The sequence below is a fragment of the Carassius carassius genome, chromosome 8 (assembly GCF_963082965.1).
Source record: "Carassius carassius chromosome 8, fCarCar2.1, whole genome shotgun sequence".
NCBI classification, from domain to species: domain Eukaryota; kingdom Metazoa; phylum Chordata; class Actinopteri; order Cypriniformes; family Cyprinidae; genus Carassius; species Carassius carassius.
The window spans coordinates 12,581,319-12,601,811 of record NC_081762.1 but is presented as its reverse complement, the minus strand read 5'-3'; the positions used below and the strand labels follow the sequence as shown (position 1 = coordinate 12,601,811).

At 37.4% G+C, this 20,493-nt stretch overlaps 1 protein-coding gene across 1 annotated transcript in view; it reads right to left on the bottom strand.

Annotated features, from left to right (window-relative positions):
- Positions 1 to 8,607: 8,607 nt before the first annotated feature.
- Positions 8,608 to 20,493, bottom strand: part of samd12 (sterile alpha motif domain containing 12) — an 89,158-nt gene continuing 77,272 nt past the window's right edge. The window contains exon 5 of the mRNA XM_059556212.1: positions 8,608 to 9,946. Coding sequence (XP_059412195.1) covers positions 9,924 to 9,946 — 23 coding nt within the window. The 3' untranslated portion in view covers positions 8,608 to 9,923. The remainder of the gene's footprint in view (positions 9,947 to 20,493) is intronic.

Here is a 20,493-nt window from a genome sequence, read left to right as displayed (position 1 = left end):
ATGTATACACACGCTCTCACACGGGAATCGGGTTCGATTTTCTGTGTTTTTCGCATAGCATGCATGTTGAGAGGAAAGAATGACGTATATGAAAGATAAAAATAACACAACCAAAAATGTTAGACTCAATTTGAAAGGATGTTTAGTCATAGAGACAGTCATTGCTTAATGGCGATTAAAAAATATGTTCTATGTGTGTATGAATGTAATTTGGACATACTACTGTACATTTGTCATGCCGTCATTTTCACATACCAGCATTTGTTGCATATTCACAAAACATATCTCATGCCCTCATAGGTTAAATAGAGTATCCATCGGATGCACACATCAGAATTATGCCAGAAGTAGATCATTCAGGCATTTCCTTACTGTTTTATGAATACTGTAAATTCAGACATCTATAGAACTGCAGAACAAGCTATTTAGATCACCTCTCAAAAAAGAAAAAGAAAAAAGAAAGATATACAGCTCTTGCCGCAGTATTTTAATTACTTTAAACAGCAGGACATTCTAAACCATTAACATAAAAAATGCTTTTTAACAAGGAACTTACAGACACGAATGCTTTGGAAATAACTCTCCATTGCTCTTGCTTTAATATATCAAACAACCCAATCAGTGTTGTTTCACAACTTGTTCTTTGCTAACATGATGTTGCAGCAGCAGACAACTGCCCATTCTGTCATTCCTAGTCCCAGCTGGCGCAGAACAACACTGTGCCAGGCCTGATGCCCATGGGGCAAAGCTGAGCCCAGGGCTGAGACTGCTTCCAGCTGGCCCCCCGGACTCTCCAAGATCATCTCCTGCTCTCTCACAGACACATCACTAAAATGGGCATGGCATCCAGCCCACACATGTACTAGCTGTCACAACACGACAGGAGCATTAACAATCTGACACATCCAAGCACACCATCATCAATCTCAAGGGTCCCACTCCAGACGCTAAACAGAATGGCTTCTTTTCCAAAAGAGTCTTCCAGGACCAAAATGAATCCTTAAGGAATCAAGTATAAACAAGTATAAAATTAACGTGAGATGCTTGCTGGTTTTGCTTGGGAAACAGAGAAACGTCATTCACAAAACAACAGTCAGTTGGTAAAAATATATGAATGCAAAAAATGTCATGTCATAAATGAATGAAAATAAAACAAACATTAACTAACTCTATGTTAAAATTAGTCAGTTACATTGTGAACCAAACAACTGATTTAACACATTCTGTATTTAATAAGTCATCACAGAAAGACACACCTTACATTCATGTGCAAGTATGCACAAAAATTAAGAAAATATGTAACATACCTCTTAAAACAAAGACAAAGCAAACTGTGCATGCAAACAAAATGGTGTGCTGTTCATTCAGTCATCCTCCAGTTACAATATGAAACACAAATACCTACACAGTGAGCACTGACATGAATACTTATGCTCCTATTTGCTTTCTTAACACTGTTCCTGATCTTATCGCCAATGATTAATGCATGCTACTCCAAGGAAAAAAAAAAATGGTTTAGCCTTGTAATTTTTAATCAAAATTTAATAACTTGCTCATCTTCTCAAATGACCTTTCCTTTTCCTCTTAGGTCACTTTGGATAATGTTAGGCATTTGGGGAAATCACACAGCCATCTGCTTAGCCCAAAGTTGTATATTGTAGGCATTTTTATCTATATTTATTGTTTCTTCTGGGGTCTCTAAGATTTTTTTGAAAGAAATTAATAGTTTCATTCACCAAGGACACATTACATTGATTAAATGTGACAGTAAAGGCTTTCATAGTCTTATAAAAGATTTCGGTTTCAAATAGATCCTGCTCTTTGAACTTCCCATTCTTCAAAGAACCCTGAAAAAAAATAAAGAAATAAAAAAATACAAAGTCCTCAGAAACACATCTGTTTTCAGCAGTGATATAAAAGGTTTCTTGAGGGCCAGCGATGAATGTATTGTTAAATGTTTCTGCACCATGGCTCTGGAGAAATGTTTTCTCACCATAAAAAACATATATATGAATCACATATAAAAATCATATGACTACTTCCTCTCACATTTAGCATTTAAGTTTCCTGTTTTAAGATATATGCCTCAGATGTCTCATGACTTTCTGACTTTATTTTGAGGTTGGTTTCCAATTAACCTGAAAAGAGAAAGGATGCTTAGTCCTTTTGTTTTAGTAACTCAACTCCCAAGCAGTAAAGACACTTTAATTTCAGCACGCTATTGGATACAAGTGTGGGAATTTCATGCAATTTCTTGTGTTAATGACTGACAAAAGGCCAGAAAGGTCACAACTGCACAAACTTGTCTCAAGATATAGGAAAGACAAAGAAACAGAAAAAGAAAAAGGCAGGGTGTGCCAGTGATGACACACCAGATCGTTGCTCCAGAACACCTGTTCCTAACATTCCCACACACACACAATTCCCAGAATTTCAGAAGCTGATGACTCACACGTGTCCTCACAGAAGAATCTCTAGCAGAAAATCACTTATGATTGCACAAGAAGATCATTAACAGGAAAGGTTGTGAAACAGGACGATGACGAGGGTGTTGATTAGGAACGCTGCACCATGAAGCACAACTGTGGCTGTTGAGACAGTGCTTAGTAAGCAACATGAATACGTTTCTTTTTTTCAGCATTTTTTTAGGCATTTCCAGAAAAAGACATTTAAAAAAAAAAAAAAAGCTATGCTACATCTCCAGCTAAACATTTTTCTTGATATTTGAAAATGTGAATGAAATGTGAATGAATTCTATACACTATATACCATATGCACAAAATAATTGCTTCAGAATCTAATGCACCAATAAATTGCTTAGAATTTCCATGTTGGGTCCACATGAACCAATCTTTCCTTCTTACAGTTTAATTTCGTAATTATTCATTAAGAATTAAATGTGTTGCTTTCATATTCTGGGTTGATCTGCTTTCTTGCATATATGCATCATCAGTAAGGTGTATATTGAATGTGATCTTTCAATATCACATTAGGACATGTGTTTTTCACTTTGAGTGTTTCAGAATGCCCAACTGTTTTTATTGACTGGAATACTGCAGCAGGCGTTGTTTATGGATGGCAAACTTGTAGGTTGTTCACATATCTTTGTTATTCCCCTTTTGAGAGGTCATCTAAATATCTGAGGCTTGAAACAAATAAAATATCGACAGGCCTGCATTGCAGTTATTTGTATTTTTGTCCTCCAGGGCTCTGTGCCAGTCATATGACTGAAAACTATGAATTTGTATGCTAACTGCTAGTTTTTGTACTAACATATACAGTAAAGTAATAGAGATAAGTTAATTCACAAGCATTTTCTTGTTAATTCTCACGGAACTAAATGAACTCGATTTTACTGGCTACCTATGATTAAAAGCAAAAGTTCCACTCTTCACCACAGTGGTGATCCATAACAGTAACTCTTCTAAAACCCAACACAAATTAAGCACTATTAGGTCCCTTCTTACAAAAAGACATAAAAATAGATTTAATATCAACATTTGCTGACCCTATCAAATCACAACCAAAGCATGCTTGGTTGCATGCAAAGAATTGCAAATGGCAAGCATTAAAATGATTTATGCCTAAACAAAAATGGATTAAGTAAACGTACATTATACAAATGTAAGTGGATTGAACATAATGAACTTGTGACAAAATTATCAAGAATTATTGCATTAGCTCGTTTTAATTAATTAAAAGAGGTAGCAAAAATCTTTTTGGTGCACTCGTGATTTCAGCAGAAATGCAAAAAGCAGAACTGAAGACATAAATTGAGCGTAATCCTTACTCAGAAGCTGCTAGCAAAGCAGATTTAAACACTGAAGCACAGCTTTCTCGGTCAAGTATGGTTTTCCAAAAAAATTACATCCGTCCATTGTCTGGCTGCTTTCATGCCATTTGCTGAGCGCCTGTATTGTGCCCTTTTGTGGTGCAACTGTGGTCTTCTTAGTGTTTATTTTGGTGTGTGTGAATGATAAAGACACACTGTGTCAGCACGAAAGAAACAGTAGCAGTTAACACACTGGTTGAAGGAGTGAAAAGGGCATGACGTGTGAAAGAGAGAACGAGAGACACAAAAGAATGAGAATGCAGAGAGAGTGAATGGGGCAGGAAGGCGAACAGGACATCATTAGTGACCAGTGTAAGGCTTTAATAAGCAGGATCAACTCTAGCCTTCCATCTGCACCGCTGTCTGAAGGCTGAAGAAAGTGTTTGGCTGCCCACTGTGTCGTTCTGACAGTACCACCAGACATCCCCTCGGCTGGGCACTCTCTCTAGGCACAAAACTCACTCACATAGCTACCTTTATGTCTAAGAAGACACATGCAGACTACCAAAAGTGCATTTATGCATTGATCACATAATGATTATTTTGCCTTGAGGCATGGAAGCCATGTCGCCTACAGCCTCAGACTTCTGTCTTGAGCTGAGTGTGTGTTCCTGCCTGCAGCATCACGTCCATGCCTGAATGCAGTTCTGGTATGTCTGTTATCTATCCATCTATCTACCTATCTATATGAATCATTTATATTAATGATTTTAAATGCTTTTATCTAAAGCAAGTTACATTCAGAAAAACATTTTATTAATGAATTAATTAATAAATGAATGAATGAGATTTCAGATTCATCTACTGAAATCTGACAGTCTGCAGGCATTAACATATTTTGGATATAAAGACGAGAATTACTTAATTACTTATTAATTTACTTACCTTTTGCATGTTCTTCTGTTTTACATTCCTGTTCATTTGTACATTTATTGTGTTTAAGTCTATTGTAATACTGTATATTACTGTGGAACGGAGCTGATTTACATTTCACTGCTGGTTATATTCTCTATATAACGGTGTACGTATGTGAAAAATAAAATCTCGACTCTTAAATTAACATGAAAATATTGATTTATTTATTTATTGATTGATTAGTAGAGGGTGCTAGTTAGAAATATTATCTACCCAAAACTAAATTATCTGAAAATCCCAAACAGTTTCTTGTAATTTTTATGACAGAGTTATGTAATATGACAGTAAAATGATAATTAAACCCCATAAAACTATAAATTCATCAAACCTGTGACTAAATAGGGAAATAATTTAATTAGTTATTTAATAATTACATTTTCTTAAATACATAATGCAGAAAGAAGTGTAGTAAAAATGTGTGTGTTTTATATTAACCTCTTCCTGTCAGGACATAGAAGATTTATTTTAAATAATAAGACATTAATATGTAAGATAATAAGACATTAATATGTTTTATTTCTTTCTATTTTAGGTATATAAAAAACTTTAATAACCTATAAGAGGATTTAATTTGTGATCATGCAAATGTCCATTTAATGAATTGTATGTTTGTGCAAAAACTATTTTAGTGAAGTTTTTATTTTTTACTTTCTATTTATCAATGAATCATACAAAAAATGTATTAATATCTCCACAAAATCTTAAGGAGCTCAATTTTTTTCAATATGGTTAATGATAAGAAATGTTCTTCTTTCATAAACATTTGAACAGTAGTGCAGATATTGCTGGAAATCTGCTGCATATACCGCTGTACAAGAAACAAAAGAGCAGCAAGTACAGTCCATCTTAAAGGTCAGGTTTTGAAAAACAAACGAGTTACAGTACATGCAGTACAAAAAAAAAAAAAAAAAACTTTTTGTCTTTTCCAGTAATGGCCAATCATTTACAGCAGGTGTTTCTGATTATTCCATCACACTTGTCTACTGTATGTGGCTGCATGCGTGTTGTAGCCTGGAGCAAAGCTGGGATGTAGCTACCCAGAAGGCTCATACTCACATATATCGCCAATATGTGCTGCAGAATAGTGGTGGGGATTTTTATTTAAGTATGTATTTATAGATACACAGAGACTGCAATATTGCTGAATTTTAATATTCGTGACAGAGACAGCATGATTGAGGGAAGGTGCATGCAAGTATGAGGGAGCAGAGAGACGGATTTTAAATAGATAGATATGGAAACAGCTCCGAAATAGATATGAGAGGACAGAGCAAGTGCAAATGCAGTCAAGAATATGAAGAAAAAGAGAGAGAGAGAGAGATGCGCTGAAAGAAAGAGCTGTAAAATGCTGAGAATGTCTCAGGTAGAGTTGCTGGGGAGTACAGAGGGATTGAGGTGAAGTGACGTGCTGTCATATCTCTCCGTCTGTTCATCTCTCACTCTCTCCCACCAGGTACCCTGAATCTTTACCTTCAGCAAGAGAACAAAGTGTGTGTGTGTGTGTGTGTGTGTGTGTGTGTGTGAGATGACGTTTTCGCTGCTGCCTTCTATATGTGTGTGTAAGACATAGCGCAGTCAATATCAATCTAGATTAACGTGCCGGTGAAACCAGCCACAGAATACACCAGACATCCATTTTATTGGCTGTACTTCTCATTTAAACCCTCTTGAAGAACTACATCCTGTTTTTCATCCACTCTCATCAATTATTATGATTAACATGAAATCGAACCAATTAAATAAAGACTCTTTCACGCACAATCACATAATGAACAGGCTTAATAAGCATCTGATTCAAATCGTTCTTGGGTTCAATAAAACACAAAGAAGGTCCTTTTTATATTAATATGTTTATTAGAATATTAACATTATTCATGAGTAGGCACACTATATCGAGATGGAGGAAAAGAAACGGGAATGAGAGATTGGTCTGCATGCCTTCGGAATTCAAAACGTCAGAAATTAATAACCAAAATAGTAAAAACATGCCGTCATAGTGTCAAAAATTTGTTTTTCATAGTGTACTATGGGTTTAAACAATGTAATGGACATTATTTAGATTAATGTGTACAACTTTTATATCGGTGTGGTGGCGCATGTGTGTGCATGAATATATCAATATATCAACAATACAGTGTATGCAAAAAAACATAACCTCAGTATATCCATGAGTACTTTGTGCAGTTGAGGCTAACGTTCACTTTATTTGTGTGTCGGTGTGGCGTCCAGCTCTCCAATCTAGAGCTGATAAAAGAACCAACGCGAACAACATCAGTACATGTGTGGGCATTAATAATCCACTAAAATTCAGCTCCACAGTCAAACTCGCAAACTTTTTAGAGTAGAGTGCACACTTTTACATTATGTCAGATCAGACTACACTGGCAGAGAGATGTGTATCTAACAAAAGCCATATTCTATTCCTTTAAAGAAGTGTTGGAGTCTATATGGATCTAAAGGCAAATCTCACAAATAAAGGAGCAGAGGGTGAATTTTTATTTGTTTATTATCCTTGCACATTCGTGCCTTATTTATATATATATATATATATATATATATATATATATATATATATTTATATATATATAGTACTAGGTATCTTTTTATGAGATTATCAAACACAATTTTAGTATATTGTACAACTGTAGTATTATGCTATAAAATGTAATCTTTAAAAAATTAAATAATTCCTATGCACTTTTCTTAGAAAATAACAAAAACACCCTAAGGCGAACTAAGAGTCTGAATCGACAGTATGCTGCAATTGAGTTTTTGCTGAACAATTTGAATTGACTTGAACTCTGCGGTTAATGTACCATGAGATGGTCTCATAAAGTTCAAATCAAAAACAAACCCCTCGTGGGTGAACATCTTACGATCTAATAATCTAATCCACATGAAAAGAACACAAACTCTCGTTCAGTGTCTTTAAGAGCTGACATAGAGCTACTTGCATAATGTTTGTCACTTCCAACTATGGCTCATGTGAACTGTCCAAGACAAACCCATTTTGAGCCAAAATGTGATTTCCTTTTAAAAATGTCTCTCTAAGGAACCACAAATTCTCTATATAGTGAGATCCATACTAGTTAAGCAGCTATAAAACCAATGACCATTTCGGTTTTCACCCTCTCAGCCCTCCACAAGTTCCCTCAGTCATCAAAAGCCTCTGACGTTGAGCCCTCTCTAAGCTATAAAAAACACCAAGGCCCCACAAAGGCATGAAATGGTAGCTAGTTTTTAATTGGAACATGCTTTTCCCCAGATTCCCAGTATTGACTCCATCCTGTGAGCCAGACAAGAGCCAATACGAGATCTAATCGACAGGGTCTAATCGAAAGCACTCAATTTTTGGATCTCATTGCAATCTAAAGCATCTTGTAAGGCAAACCTTCCATCATAGGCATGGCCGGATGCCACGATCGGCAGCATGTAACCTATTACTGTAGCCCTCAAAACAACCGGAGCTGCTCTGGTTAATCAATGGTGGGTCTGCGCTGTCATGGACTTTTATCGGCAACCATGTCAGCGCCTTTGTGGAAGGTGTGCAATATTTGCGGAGTCATGCTACAATTGTGGTAAGTCTCTTTGTTGTGAGAAGCCTTGTTGACGCCTGAGGCTCTTGTAAGTAACAGAGGTTTGATACAAAGGTGACAATGATCAAAGGGTACAAAGACAGTTCATTTGCTTCAGTACTTCCATGTGCTTCCAAGTTAAAAAGGTAACAGCGAATGGCCATGTCATATTAACAGTGATGCCTTTGTGAAGATTTCTATTCAAAAAGATACAGTGAATGGAAAGTTCAAGGCTCTTAGTGACAGGCATCTTGCATCCTCTTTTCTCCAAAATAACACTCTGTTTGGTTTATACACTTTTTTAAATAATGCTGTTCCATGCCTAAAAGTACATTCCCTTCCTTTCTCCTTCTCTCCCAATGGCAGGATGAGACTTCAGAGAGACATGTCATCTATTTTTCCCCTTCTTTCTCCTGCCTTTATAACCAAAAAAAAGGAAAGTAGTATCGTCTCCCATTTCTGATTCTTTGCAGTTTCACAGCTCTGAGCTCAGTTGCTTCATCCTGCCTTCTAATTGAATTCCTCCATGAGTCGAAACCCAAGTTTGGCTCCGGATCAAGAGATGACAGTATAATGCATTTGGTCCGGCAACGAAAGAAGGATTTGGGGTGGAACGCAGCTCCCTGTGGAAGGGTGGGCTTGTCTTTTTAAGAGACCTGGTCACAGTCACAGTGCAGTTCAGTCTACGGGATACATAATAACAAGATCTTGCTTTTGATGGATGGTGAAGGAATTTAAGCTCGGGGACATAAAAAGACAAAAAAGACGACTAACCAAGCAAGCCGACCAGACGGTTTACATTACACTAAGAGACGGCAGACACAAGAGAGAGGAAAAGACTAGTAATATTTAGACGTGCAAAGGGTGGAGTCCACATGTTGCTATTTCATAAGAATGTTAACAGGTGAAGAAAGCTAGCTAGACAGCTTGTTTTCTTGTCTAGATAGCTAATAAGCTGCATAGCTAAACACGTTTGCTATACAGAGAGCTAATTAGCTAGCTAGCTAGCTAAATAGACAGACAAGTTAGCTACAGATAGCTAATTAGCTAAACGGCTACCCATTTAGATAGCTAGTTAGCCAGATAGGTATCTAGCTAATGATAGATAGATAGATAGATAGATAGATAGATAGATAGATAGATAGATAGATAGATAGATAGATAGATAGATAGATAGATAGATAGATAGATAGATACTCTTCTTCTGTACTGTTGCAGGAAGTCCAGGGTGTGTCATAGAACATCATGCTAGTCAGATATGCTAACAGGCTGTGTGCTGAACACTGGCAGGAAGAAAGAGGTTAAAGTGCTACACTTCAGGATTACATACAAAAAACAAGATAATTCAGCAGCAAGTCTTTCACATTGTCCAAAAGGGAACATCAGTAGTCCAGGCGATTCTTGGTGTTTGGAACTGATATGCTGTAAAGAGCTACTGAAGATCACTTGGGTCCTTTTTAGGATTGTTTTGATGAGGGAGGGTCTAGATTTGCTTTAGGAGAGTTTTTGAGAAGTAGACTGAAGGAAGACCGCAGTCTAGTGTGTGTTGTGGACGTCTGAGAAGATGGTTAAGGATTGGAGGACCTCCTGGAACCCTCAAGTTATGGTGAACTCTCCAGAGAGGCTGCAAAGAAAAACACAGAAGGGAGAAAATAAATGAGAGAGGAACACAAAAACAACATACAGAAAAGTAATATTGAGAAATTGCAGAGGAGATTGCTGATAATAAGGGAGTGGAGGATTGTTGTAAATAAGATATCTTTAATACAATACTTGGCCAAAAGTATGTGAACATTCCCTCTAATTAATGGGTTTGGCTAGACTCCCTAATTCCAGTGTAGACAAAACAGGGGCCCTTTCAGTCCCATGACACAGTGAGGTCCATATAGAGTCTAGAGTGGAAGAACTTGATCGGTCTGCATAAAGCCCAGAACTGAACACTACTGAACACCCTTATTATGAATTATGACCTCCTGAATGAGAGAAAAACTCTGCCATGTTCTAACATCAAGTAGAAACCCTTAAAGGGATAATTCACTCAAAAATGAAAATTTGATGTTAATCTGCTTACCCCCAGGGAATCCAAGATGTTGGTGACTTTGTTTCTTCAGTAGAATGCAAAAAAAGAGTTTTAACACAAACTGTTGCAGTCAATCTTATAATGTAAGTGGATGGGAATCACCACTAAAACAAATAAAAATAAATAAATAAAAAACATACACAAATTTAGACTCTATCTACAATCTGAATTAGGAGTGTCAACGGTACATTTGAGAGATAAGTGGTGATAATGCACTTATAAGTCTGCAATCCGCCATAAAGCAAGAAGAAGAAGAACATGCTCGAGAACATGCTCAGGAGGACGTGCATAGGAGAGTTCGAACAGTTTGGACACTGCGTGAATCAGAGGTAAAATACGATATAAATACTGTTCAGTTTCTTGCACAGACCTATCGTTTTGTGTCTTTTATACATCAATGTATCGTCACAAGCCACAGGGTTTAATTGGTTTTGTTTGTCTATGTTTTTTTTTTTTTGGTATGTTTTAGTCATGATTCCCATCCACTTACATTATAAGACTGAAATACTGCAACGGTTTGTGTTAAAAACCTTCGTTTGCATTCTATTGAAGAAACAAAGTCACCTACATCTTGGATGCCCTGGGGTAAGCAGATAAACATCAAATTTTCATTTTTGGGTGAACAATCCCTTTAATGTCATTATTTTATATGTATTAAGCAATAAAAAAGTTGCCTATTAGCATTAAAAGCCCAATTAAAATAAATGCAGAGCAAAAGAAGACTTTCCAACTGAGAAAAAGAACATTATTCTCACTACTCTAGTGGATCAGAAAATATCTCAACAATGTCCCACTTATTAATCAGATTTATGTATAAACAGAAGATGCACTCAGTCTTGCCAAGATGCTAAAACCTTTGGTCAGTAGATATTTTAAGACAAACATCACAAACATTTCTCATCAACAATTACTACAATTAATATTATTAATTAGTAGTATATTATATTTAATATTAAAATAAGATTATATTTTATATTAAAATTACGCCACATTATAGCTCTATATTCCAACTGTCAACAATTTGCTTCTTATTCTCCTAAAGAAGAATTTTATGTGAAACATCTTAGATGATGTGACGTGTAATGTTGACACTTAATTTAAACATATCTGAGAACCCCATTTAAGTCTCAAGAACTATGAAAGAACAACCTCTGAGCAATAAAACCATCCTCTGGAGAGAGATGGAAAATAATTGGGAAGTACATACTAAGGGAGAATAAAAATAAGGAGAAGAACATAATAAAGCACATGTGTAGAAACAAATGAATGAACTGATATGTACAAAAAAGAGTCCAGATGGAAAAGAGAATAAAACACAAGAGTGCAAGATGGAAAAAGAGGAAGAGAAAGAAAACACAAAATGGTGGTTACAGTGGTGAATCGATAGCAGAGATGCTATCCCAGCATTCAGTATCTCAGAGATGCTCATCTGACCTTTAGAAGAGAAAGACAAGGAGAAGAGAGAAAAGACAAAGAGAAAAATGAAGAGCCAAAAGCAAAGTACGATATGCATCACGATTTACCTGGCATGTGACATCTTTGACATTCAGATAGTGGTATGAGTATGAATTTGCCATAATAAAAATTGTATGTATGAATCACTGTGTGTTACAGCTTAAATTAAGCATCCACTCACACACACACACACACACACACACACACACACACACACACACACACACACACACACACACACACACACACAACATGAGCTCCCGTAGATCACCCTGTTAGAGCACAAACAGTCCAAGAACACACTGGCTGCTTGGCTACAGAGAGCATATCTAGCATTTGAAATTCATTATCATGAGGTAGCCTGACAAGCTGTCAAAGCAGCGTACACAGGCTCTCCATCCTAAACAGCCGCATACGACGCTGTTGTTGAAAAAGGGGGAAGAGGGAGGTAGCTCTGGATGTTCAGCTGAACGATAAAGCCGCCCTTTTTTTTTGTTTTGTTGCAAATCAAGGTCAGGAATTTTCCTTCAATTTGCCAAGGAGTGCTGACATGCTGCAAAGAGACAGGTACATATTTAGACACACAACAACACACACACACACACAAACAAACATCTCTACAACTAGCCAAAGGGTACTGCTCTACGGCCATCAACATCATAGAACAAAACGGAATAAAATTGATTTACTGTACAGTACAGACAAAACATTAGACGTACCATGGCAATAGCTTGTATTTTATCGATGTTACCCTTATAAAAAAAAAAATAATAATACTGTGACTTTTTTTTTTTTTTTTACAGTTCCATTGTTCCAGTTCCATGGATTTAAACATTTATCATAGTGATTTGCTGAAATTAATGTGGAGTACCATGCAAATAAAGCCCCTTTCATACAGTGATTCCTGAAAATACACGGGTAATGTGTCCCAGGAATTGTTCCCGGGTCACTAGATTTTGCCCCTTTCATAATGCCAGTGATTTCCCGGAATATATGCGTGCATTCACACACAACCCGTAAAGGTCCTGTAAAGACACGTGACATCAGGATGTGACGTGTAATGTACGAATCGAAAATGCTAGGCACGTTAACTTTCACTGAAGCTGGCAATACCAACACTTAAGAAAATTAACCATGATTTTACCACAAATAAAACCAATAAACCATTGTTACTGTAGTTAAACCATAGTAACATGGTAAAAATGTGGTTATACAAATAGAAATCAATACGCCAAAAAAACATGGATCCTACAGTTTTACTATATAAAAAATAATGACAAATTTTTGTAAGGGAATGTAATAATATGGTACTTTTAAAATTGGCTATTTAAAAGATACTCCGAGGTACTTATAAAAACACCTTAAAACCATGTAAAAATATGGTAGTACCATGGTATTTCTTGATAGTGTTGGATTAAAGTAAATACACTTTTGGTAGGATCATAATATTCTTGAGAAGCTAGATTGGTATATAAATATGGCAACCATTCAGCACCATCACCACATAATAATAATATTTTTGTAAGGGGTTTTACATGTAATTTTAGATCATGCACTCTTAATTGTATAAAAAATGGTCTATTGCATTTCTTGTGCTGAAAATTATTCTGTCAACCGTGAACCTGGATGTCTGAAACTAGAATAATATCACTGTATCACAATTTCAATGGATGCCCTTTAACAACGTGATCTCAGCCAGACTGAACAAGAGCTGAGAATTACAATAAAAAAAATAAAAAAAACACTGCAAATGAGTCATTCCCCTTTCCCGTCCTTTTGATTCATTCTTTCCTCTCTGATTAATTATCACAGGCTGAATGTGACAGCAGGAGAACTGTACCGCGGACCCGCTCCATTCTCAGTCTCTCTGTGCAAGGAAATTCTGAAACAATGAGATCTGCTCATGCTGCTGGGCTCTCGATGCAAAACCTGCATCCCTGTAGTTTGGATTCAGGGCATCAAGACTGCTTTCATAAAATACTTGAACCACTAACAAAAGAACCAGATGTTTTTCAATGCAACCTTGCCTTGATGTGATGTATAGCACATTAAAGGGGGAAAAAGATGACATTAGATCTTTTCCCTTCTCTATTCCACATCAGTTTTTCTCAGCGTTAGTCGAAACGATAGATCGGATTCAAATACATCACAGTCGAGGAGCTATGAGAATGGTGTTTGGAGAGAGTGGAGAGGAAGAGAGAGAAAAATGGAGCGCCAGGAATCCTGGAAAGCTCAGGAGAAACAGAAGCTGGAGGCTACTTATGCATTCATAATGAGTTCTTACCAGTGTTATTGAACCAGAGCACAACCCTCGCCTGCCTCAACACCAGATTCTCCTCCTTGCCTAACATAACCCTGAGCTTTTGCATCTCCACCAAAAATTGACAGCTCTTCCCTTTGAAGTACAGCCAAGATTGTGCTCTGATTGGACGACTGGAAGGGTTCTATGATGTCTCTGACATGCACGACTTCTGTTTCGGCAAATGACCTGAGGCAATGCTCACAGACTCTGAAGTTAGATTATTGGAGTTCTGTTCTTCATTTGATTGGATATGAGACTGCAGCAGTGGATAGTGCACTAAATGTGAATGGAACATGAATCAGTGCAATTAGTTTAAAATACTCATGTAACCTACAAATTTTTTAATGTTTTTGAAGGTTCACTAATGTTGCATTTATTTTATTGAAAATACAGTGAAAACAGTAATATTGTTAAATATTACCATTTAAATTAATTATATATATATCTATATATACATAAAATGTGAATTCTCAGCTAAATCCTTTTAGTAGAAAAATAATATGCTGATTTGATGCTCAATAGGGCTGTGAATCTTTGGCAAGGCAGCGATTCGATTCGATTACGATTCATAGGTTTTCGATTCGATTCAATAACGATTTTTGCAAATTTAGAACGATTCAATTCGATTCGATTCACAATTCAATTCGATTCGATTCGATTATAACGATTCGATTCTGCATTCTTTAAGTGCATTCACGGGATAATTTAAATGCTTCTACTAAATTCTTTAAATGCTTAGTCAGGGGGCAAATTACAGTAGCATTTATGGTTAGAGAACCATAGGTTAAAAAAAAAAAAAAAAAAACTTTTGTCCATTGTTAAATGCTAGTTTAATGATGCCACATGGCATACGTAAAAATGTATGTAAGCCAAGTTTTTAAAAAAGAGCTTAAAGAGTATTATGTATAAGCTAACATTTTGTCACACCAGGGGCGTAGCCATAATTTCAGAAGTGACAGAAATGTAAAATACAATCATTTTATGTATGTAGCCTATATAATAATAATAATAATAATAATAATAATTATAATTATTATTATTATTTTTTTTTTTTTTTACAAGGAATTATCTTCTTTTTTAATTACTTTTAATTAGCTGTAATAAATCAAATACACTGCTGGACAATAATAAATCATTTGTAATATATATTTTTTTCCTAATGGCAATTTTATGATTGTTTTATATACTAGGCTACATTTAATTAGCAATTATTTAAATTTTCTGCACAGAATAAGGTAGAAAATATACTTTATAGTTTCTGTACTGTAATAAATGTCAATTAGCACTGCATCATTCATAAATTGTTTGTGGTTTTTTTTTAGTTTCATCAGTTCATTCTGCTTTTATTCAGTTTAGCTGCAGATATAGCCTGGCACGTCTATGAGAGCGAGATCGCTTCTCTTTCAGTGTGAAAACGTCTTCATCTCTATTTAACTTTTCCTCTCCATCAGCGAATGATTCTGAGAGAAAACGCACCAGATGTCTGTTTGCTAATGAAACAAACACTACTTTCGTGCATATTATCAGATAAATCTCGCGCTCTTATTTCAAGGTCGTTGTTAATGCTGTTGTTAATTTTAAAAGTTTCCTTCGTATATTCGGTTCATCCGCATTGTTTAAAAACATTTATCATTCAATGGATCTGTGTGTATGATTTAGACACTTACATTTCTGCTCCGTCCATGCAATAAATACAGCTGTCGACGGCTCCGGTAACTCCGTCAGTAAAATGCAGAGAGCCATTGACAAACTACAGAAAAGTAAAACTACTTCACGTTAGCATTACTGGCCATGAGTCCTATAGATCACACGTCAGCTGCGTCAGAGACGAACGGAGCGCGAGCGCAATCCTGTGACAGTCTCAGGCGGTAAACAGTGGCGCACGTGAAGGACAGATAAGAGGCACGATTCACGAACACTCTTCAAGGTCTCCATTAATTCGTGCGTGTAGTAATTTAATGTGTATACATTTTGAAAGCATTGAATCGCTATAGAAATCGCGATTCATTCGATTCTTAGCATTTTGAATCGATTACTGTCCAAGATCGGCGATTCACGATTCAAAAATCATGTTTCAAGATCGATGCATATGAATCGACAGGGTTTGTAATCGATGCTTCGAGAAAACGAGTGAATCGTTACACCCCTAATGCTCAATTATTACTGCTTCTCAATTATTAATAATAATTGTTCAAATAATTATCAATGTTGAAAACCATTTTTGCTGCTGATTATTTCAGTAAAAATTATTAATAAAAGAACACTATTGTAATGATTTACAACCTTTGTAATCTTCGGCAAGAAGGAGGCGGGAACCGGCGGACAATCACAATGAAACTTTAATAAAAAAATAAACACAAAACAGCGCACCAGCCCCTCACGGACGACTGGTGCGCGCAAATAAAAACCAAAACACAACTAAAAGCCCAGGCCTGGTCCTCTGTCGTCCGTCACTGTCGTCGCTCCAGTTTTATATCCTTCCATCTCCTCCGTGGGCCTCGAGACCGGCGGGTCGAACAGGTGTAGCTCATCTCCAATCACTCCACCGGCCTCGCTCCCATGTCCCTCGGCCCCGCCCCACTCGTCACATACCCCCATCGCCCCTCGCAGGCCGGGGGGTACTCCTGAGACTGCGCTCTACTCCCCCACCCCTCCCTCCGGGGGGACCGCTCACGGGGACCTGCGGGAACCTGGGGGTAGGACAGGCGAGGCGAGAGAAAAGGAGATGCAAGGAGGAGCGACAGAGATGAGAGAGGGGAGAGAGAAAAAAAAAAAAAATTCCGGTTCCCAGACGCACTGCTGCTCGGCCCTCCACCAGCTGGGCGATCTCCTCCGCGGTGCCTGGCGGTGGCACTGGACGGCCCTCGGCGGACGGCACGACACTCCTCCGCCGCCCGGTGGACGGCGACGGCTCCTCCGGTTTTGGGCAGCCGGCAGGAGTCCCCCGTTCCCTGCTCCTCCGGATACCTTCACGGAGGCAGCAGGCTCCGGCCCCCTGGCGAACGGCGCCGACTCCTCCGCTCCCTCACGGACGGCAGCCGTCCCTCGTTATCGTGGGCGGTCGGCAGCGAGCTCACCCGTCCCCAGCAATTCGCTCCAGTCCACGGCGGCATCCTCCTTGCCAGCTCGATGGCACCGCGGATTCACCACAGCGGCGAGGGATCTTCAGCAGCGCGTCCCTCCTTCTCCTGGGTTTCGGCACCACTGTAATGATCAAAACCTTCGTATTCATCCGGAAGAAGGAGGCGGGAACCGGCGGACAATCAAATGAAACTTTAATTACAAAATAAACACAAAACAGCGCACCAGCCCCTCACGGACGACTGATGCGCACAAAATAAAAATCAACACACAACTAAAAGCCCAGGCCTGGTCCTCTCTCGTCCTTCACTGTCGTCGCTCCAGTTTTATATCCTTCCATCTCCTCTGTGGGATTCAAGACCGGTGGTGGGTCGCAGGTGTAGCGGATTTCCCAATCACTCCACCGGCCTCACTCGTGTTCCCACATCCCTCGGCCCCGCCCCACTCGTCACAACTATTTGTATACTCTTAAAAAAAAAAAAAATTGCTGGGTTAAATACATCCCAGCGTTGGGTAAAATATGGACAAACCCAGAAACTGGGTTAATATCCAGATTTAACCCAGTTGTATTTAAGCCAGCATTTTGTTTTTTTTATATATATATATATATATATATATATAAATAAAGACAGAAGTCTTTTGTAACATTATAGACGCATCCTTGCTGAATAAAAGTATTCATTTCTTATTGAACTTACTTACTTTTAAATTCCATCACAGTTAATATAAATGATTAACTATATAAAAATAGAACATTAAAGAAGCCCCATCAAGCCTGTGACCCATACATAAATTCAATAATAAAAGATTGTCCTACAGAGTAATTTCAGCTTGAAGCAATGTATTTTAGCATGGCTGGAATGCCAATTTATCATTCATTTACAAATAATAATGTGATCACTTCGAACTCAAAATGTCATCTGAGGTTGATTTTCAAGAGATTTGAATTTGACGAATTTATATCTGCATGACTAGTTACACCCTAATGCAGCATCTGTTCTGTTCACACATATATATTTTTGTCCACATGTCCCATCTGTCACATTGAACCCTGTATAGTTCTGCAATTTCTGACTGCAAGGAAAAACATTTACAGACAACCACATTTACAGTAAGTACAACATGTTCAATGCATTTTTCCTAGCACACTGCAAAGGCGTAAATAGGTCGTCCTGTTCTGCTGCAACTTATAAGTTTTCTTCTTCTCTGCCCTGATTTCCAACAACAAACAAAAGATTGCTGTATCTCTACTAGGAGAAATAAATGGGTCTATTTATTTAGTCATTTGCTCTGCTGTGCCTAACATCAAATGCCTGTGCATCTCCCATGCCTATACTCCTCTCTCCTGCACAACAGTATTCTATGATTTGCAGGCCACAAGGCAGTGAAAATTTGTGAATCATGAAATGATGAGGGAATGAACAAAATTAGACTTCTACAGCCTACTGTTCTATTTTTTCTACCTTTCTCATATATATGGTAAATCTTTATATATAGAACTTAGGCATACATAAATCCTTTTGTAGATCTAGACAGGTGGAGCTGGGGGAAGTGGAGGGTTTAGGAGGAACTCTGATAGCTCACAGCAGGACCAGCTTACAGCAATGTTGAGCAACAGTCTCATCAGAAGAATCAGGGACCTATTTAAAGAACCTATCAGCCTGCACCATTTAGAGATTCATGACTATAAGCAATTGTTACTGTACGATGATGCTAAATTACTAAAATAAAAACAGAAAAACATTAACAATCAAATGCAAAAACTTAGCACAGCTTCTCACAAGTTTTACAAAAAGTCCATGAACAGTTGCAAAGACCTTTGTAACTTTTCCACTTACGGATGCTGCCGCAGTTTCAATGGAGTGTGCCGCTTGCCCTTAACTGACATTGATAAATACCCCAGGACCTGAGCCCACATGAGAATACACTCTCCCTGCCATAGTTAACCTTGTAAAACCAACCTTCAGCTGATGATTAACAGCATGCCATTATGCGCTATTAGATTTCATTAGTAAAGGTTGAATCTTACACAAAAATACAACAAACTCTATAAAGAAGGTGCAACAGCCACAAAGGAACGGTCAGGGGTAAGTGTTAAAAACATTGCACCACTTTTTTGTTCACAAACCACCTGCAATCCATTTTAAATGCATTCTAAAATAGTACTGTGTTGTGTTTAAATAAAGTGAGTGTCATTCTTTTCAGTGCACATATGTATATAAGGCCTATAGATTTCACCTTGTGCTATTAGGGTCTATTAAAAGCAGGTGATTCCCAATTAAACAAATTATTAAAAAAAAGCATAACAGTAGACATATTTAGATTATTTTAGTGAATTGGGTCCTAAACAATGCATGTGCAAACCAACAATGCTATCAAGAAGTGAGTTTTTAGCAAATTTCCCAATCTGACTCTGACGATGGTTGCTCCACAGCAATGACATTTTAACTGTCTTTTAATATTTAATCAATTAACTTCAATTGTTCTTTTGCGATTTGTGTGGTACTGGTATTTGTAATGGAATTTACATTCAGCGCTTACACAAGAGGGAATAAAAACACCATCCCTAATTTAAAATGAGAATGATGACACAACGAGAGAGGGGGAGAGATAGAGCAGAGATGAGGAGTATTCTCTGATGTGCCACTGGATTTAGGCTTTTCTCAGCTCCTGCTTGGAGGATTACTGCATTTACTGTACACTTCAGATTAAAAATAGCCCCGTGATCATTTATTTAGCCTGAGTGTGCCTGTCTGCATTGTGTTCCTGAAAAAGAACTTCCTTTGTTTGAGAACGATATCCTTCCACAAATCTCATATATATACACGGAACCTCAGACTTTCAACTATGTTGTTAACTGTCATTAAAAAAAAAAAATGAGGAAAAGAACTAGAATTCGGGGGCGTTTTTTTCCAGAGAGACATACTTGAAAAAAGGTGAAAATAACAAACAGTAGAAACAAAATTGAAAAAAAAATAAGAGATCAAATAGTAAGTGATTATTTTTCTAAAGAAACACCACTTAAGATCAAAATTGGCAGATGAAGTCTCTTTTGCTTCCCTTGAGCTTCTCACAGTAGTTCTTAAAGCATATTGTGAATGTGAGCAATAGCAGAAAAGACGCATTGTGAATAACTGCTGGACCTGAATGATAAGATATAGATAATGCCTATACTGTATCTATCATGTCATTTGGTAGTCATTTAATTTTTTTGTCTCTGACGATGTCATTTTATTATTTAAATTAGTGATTC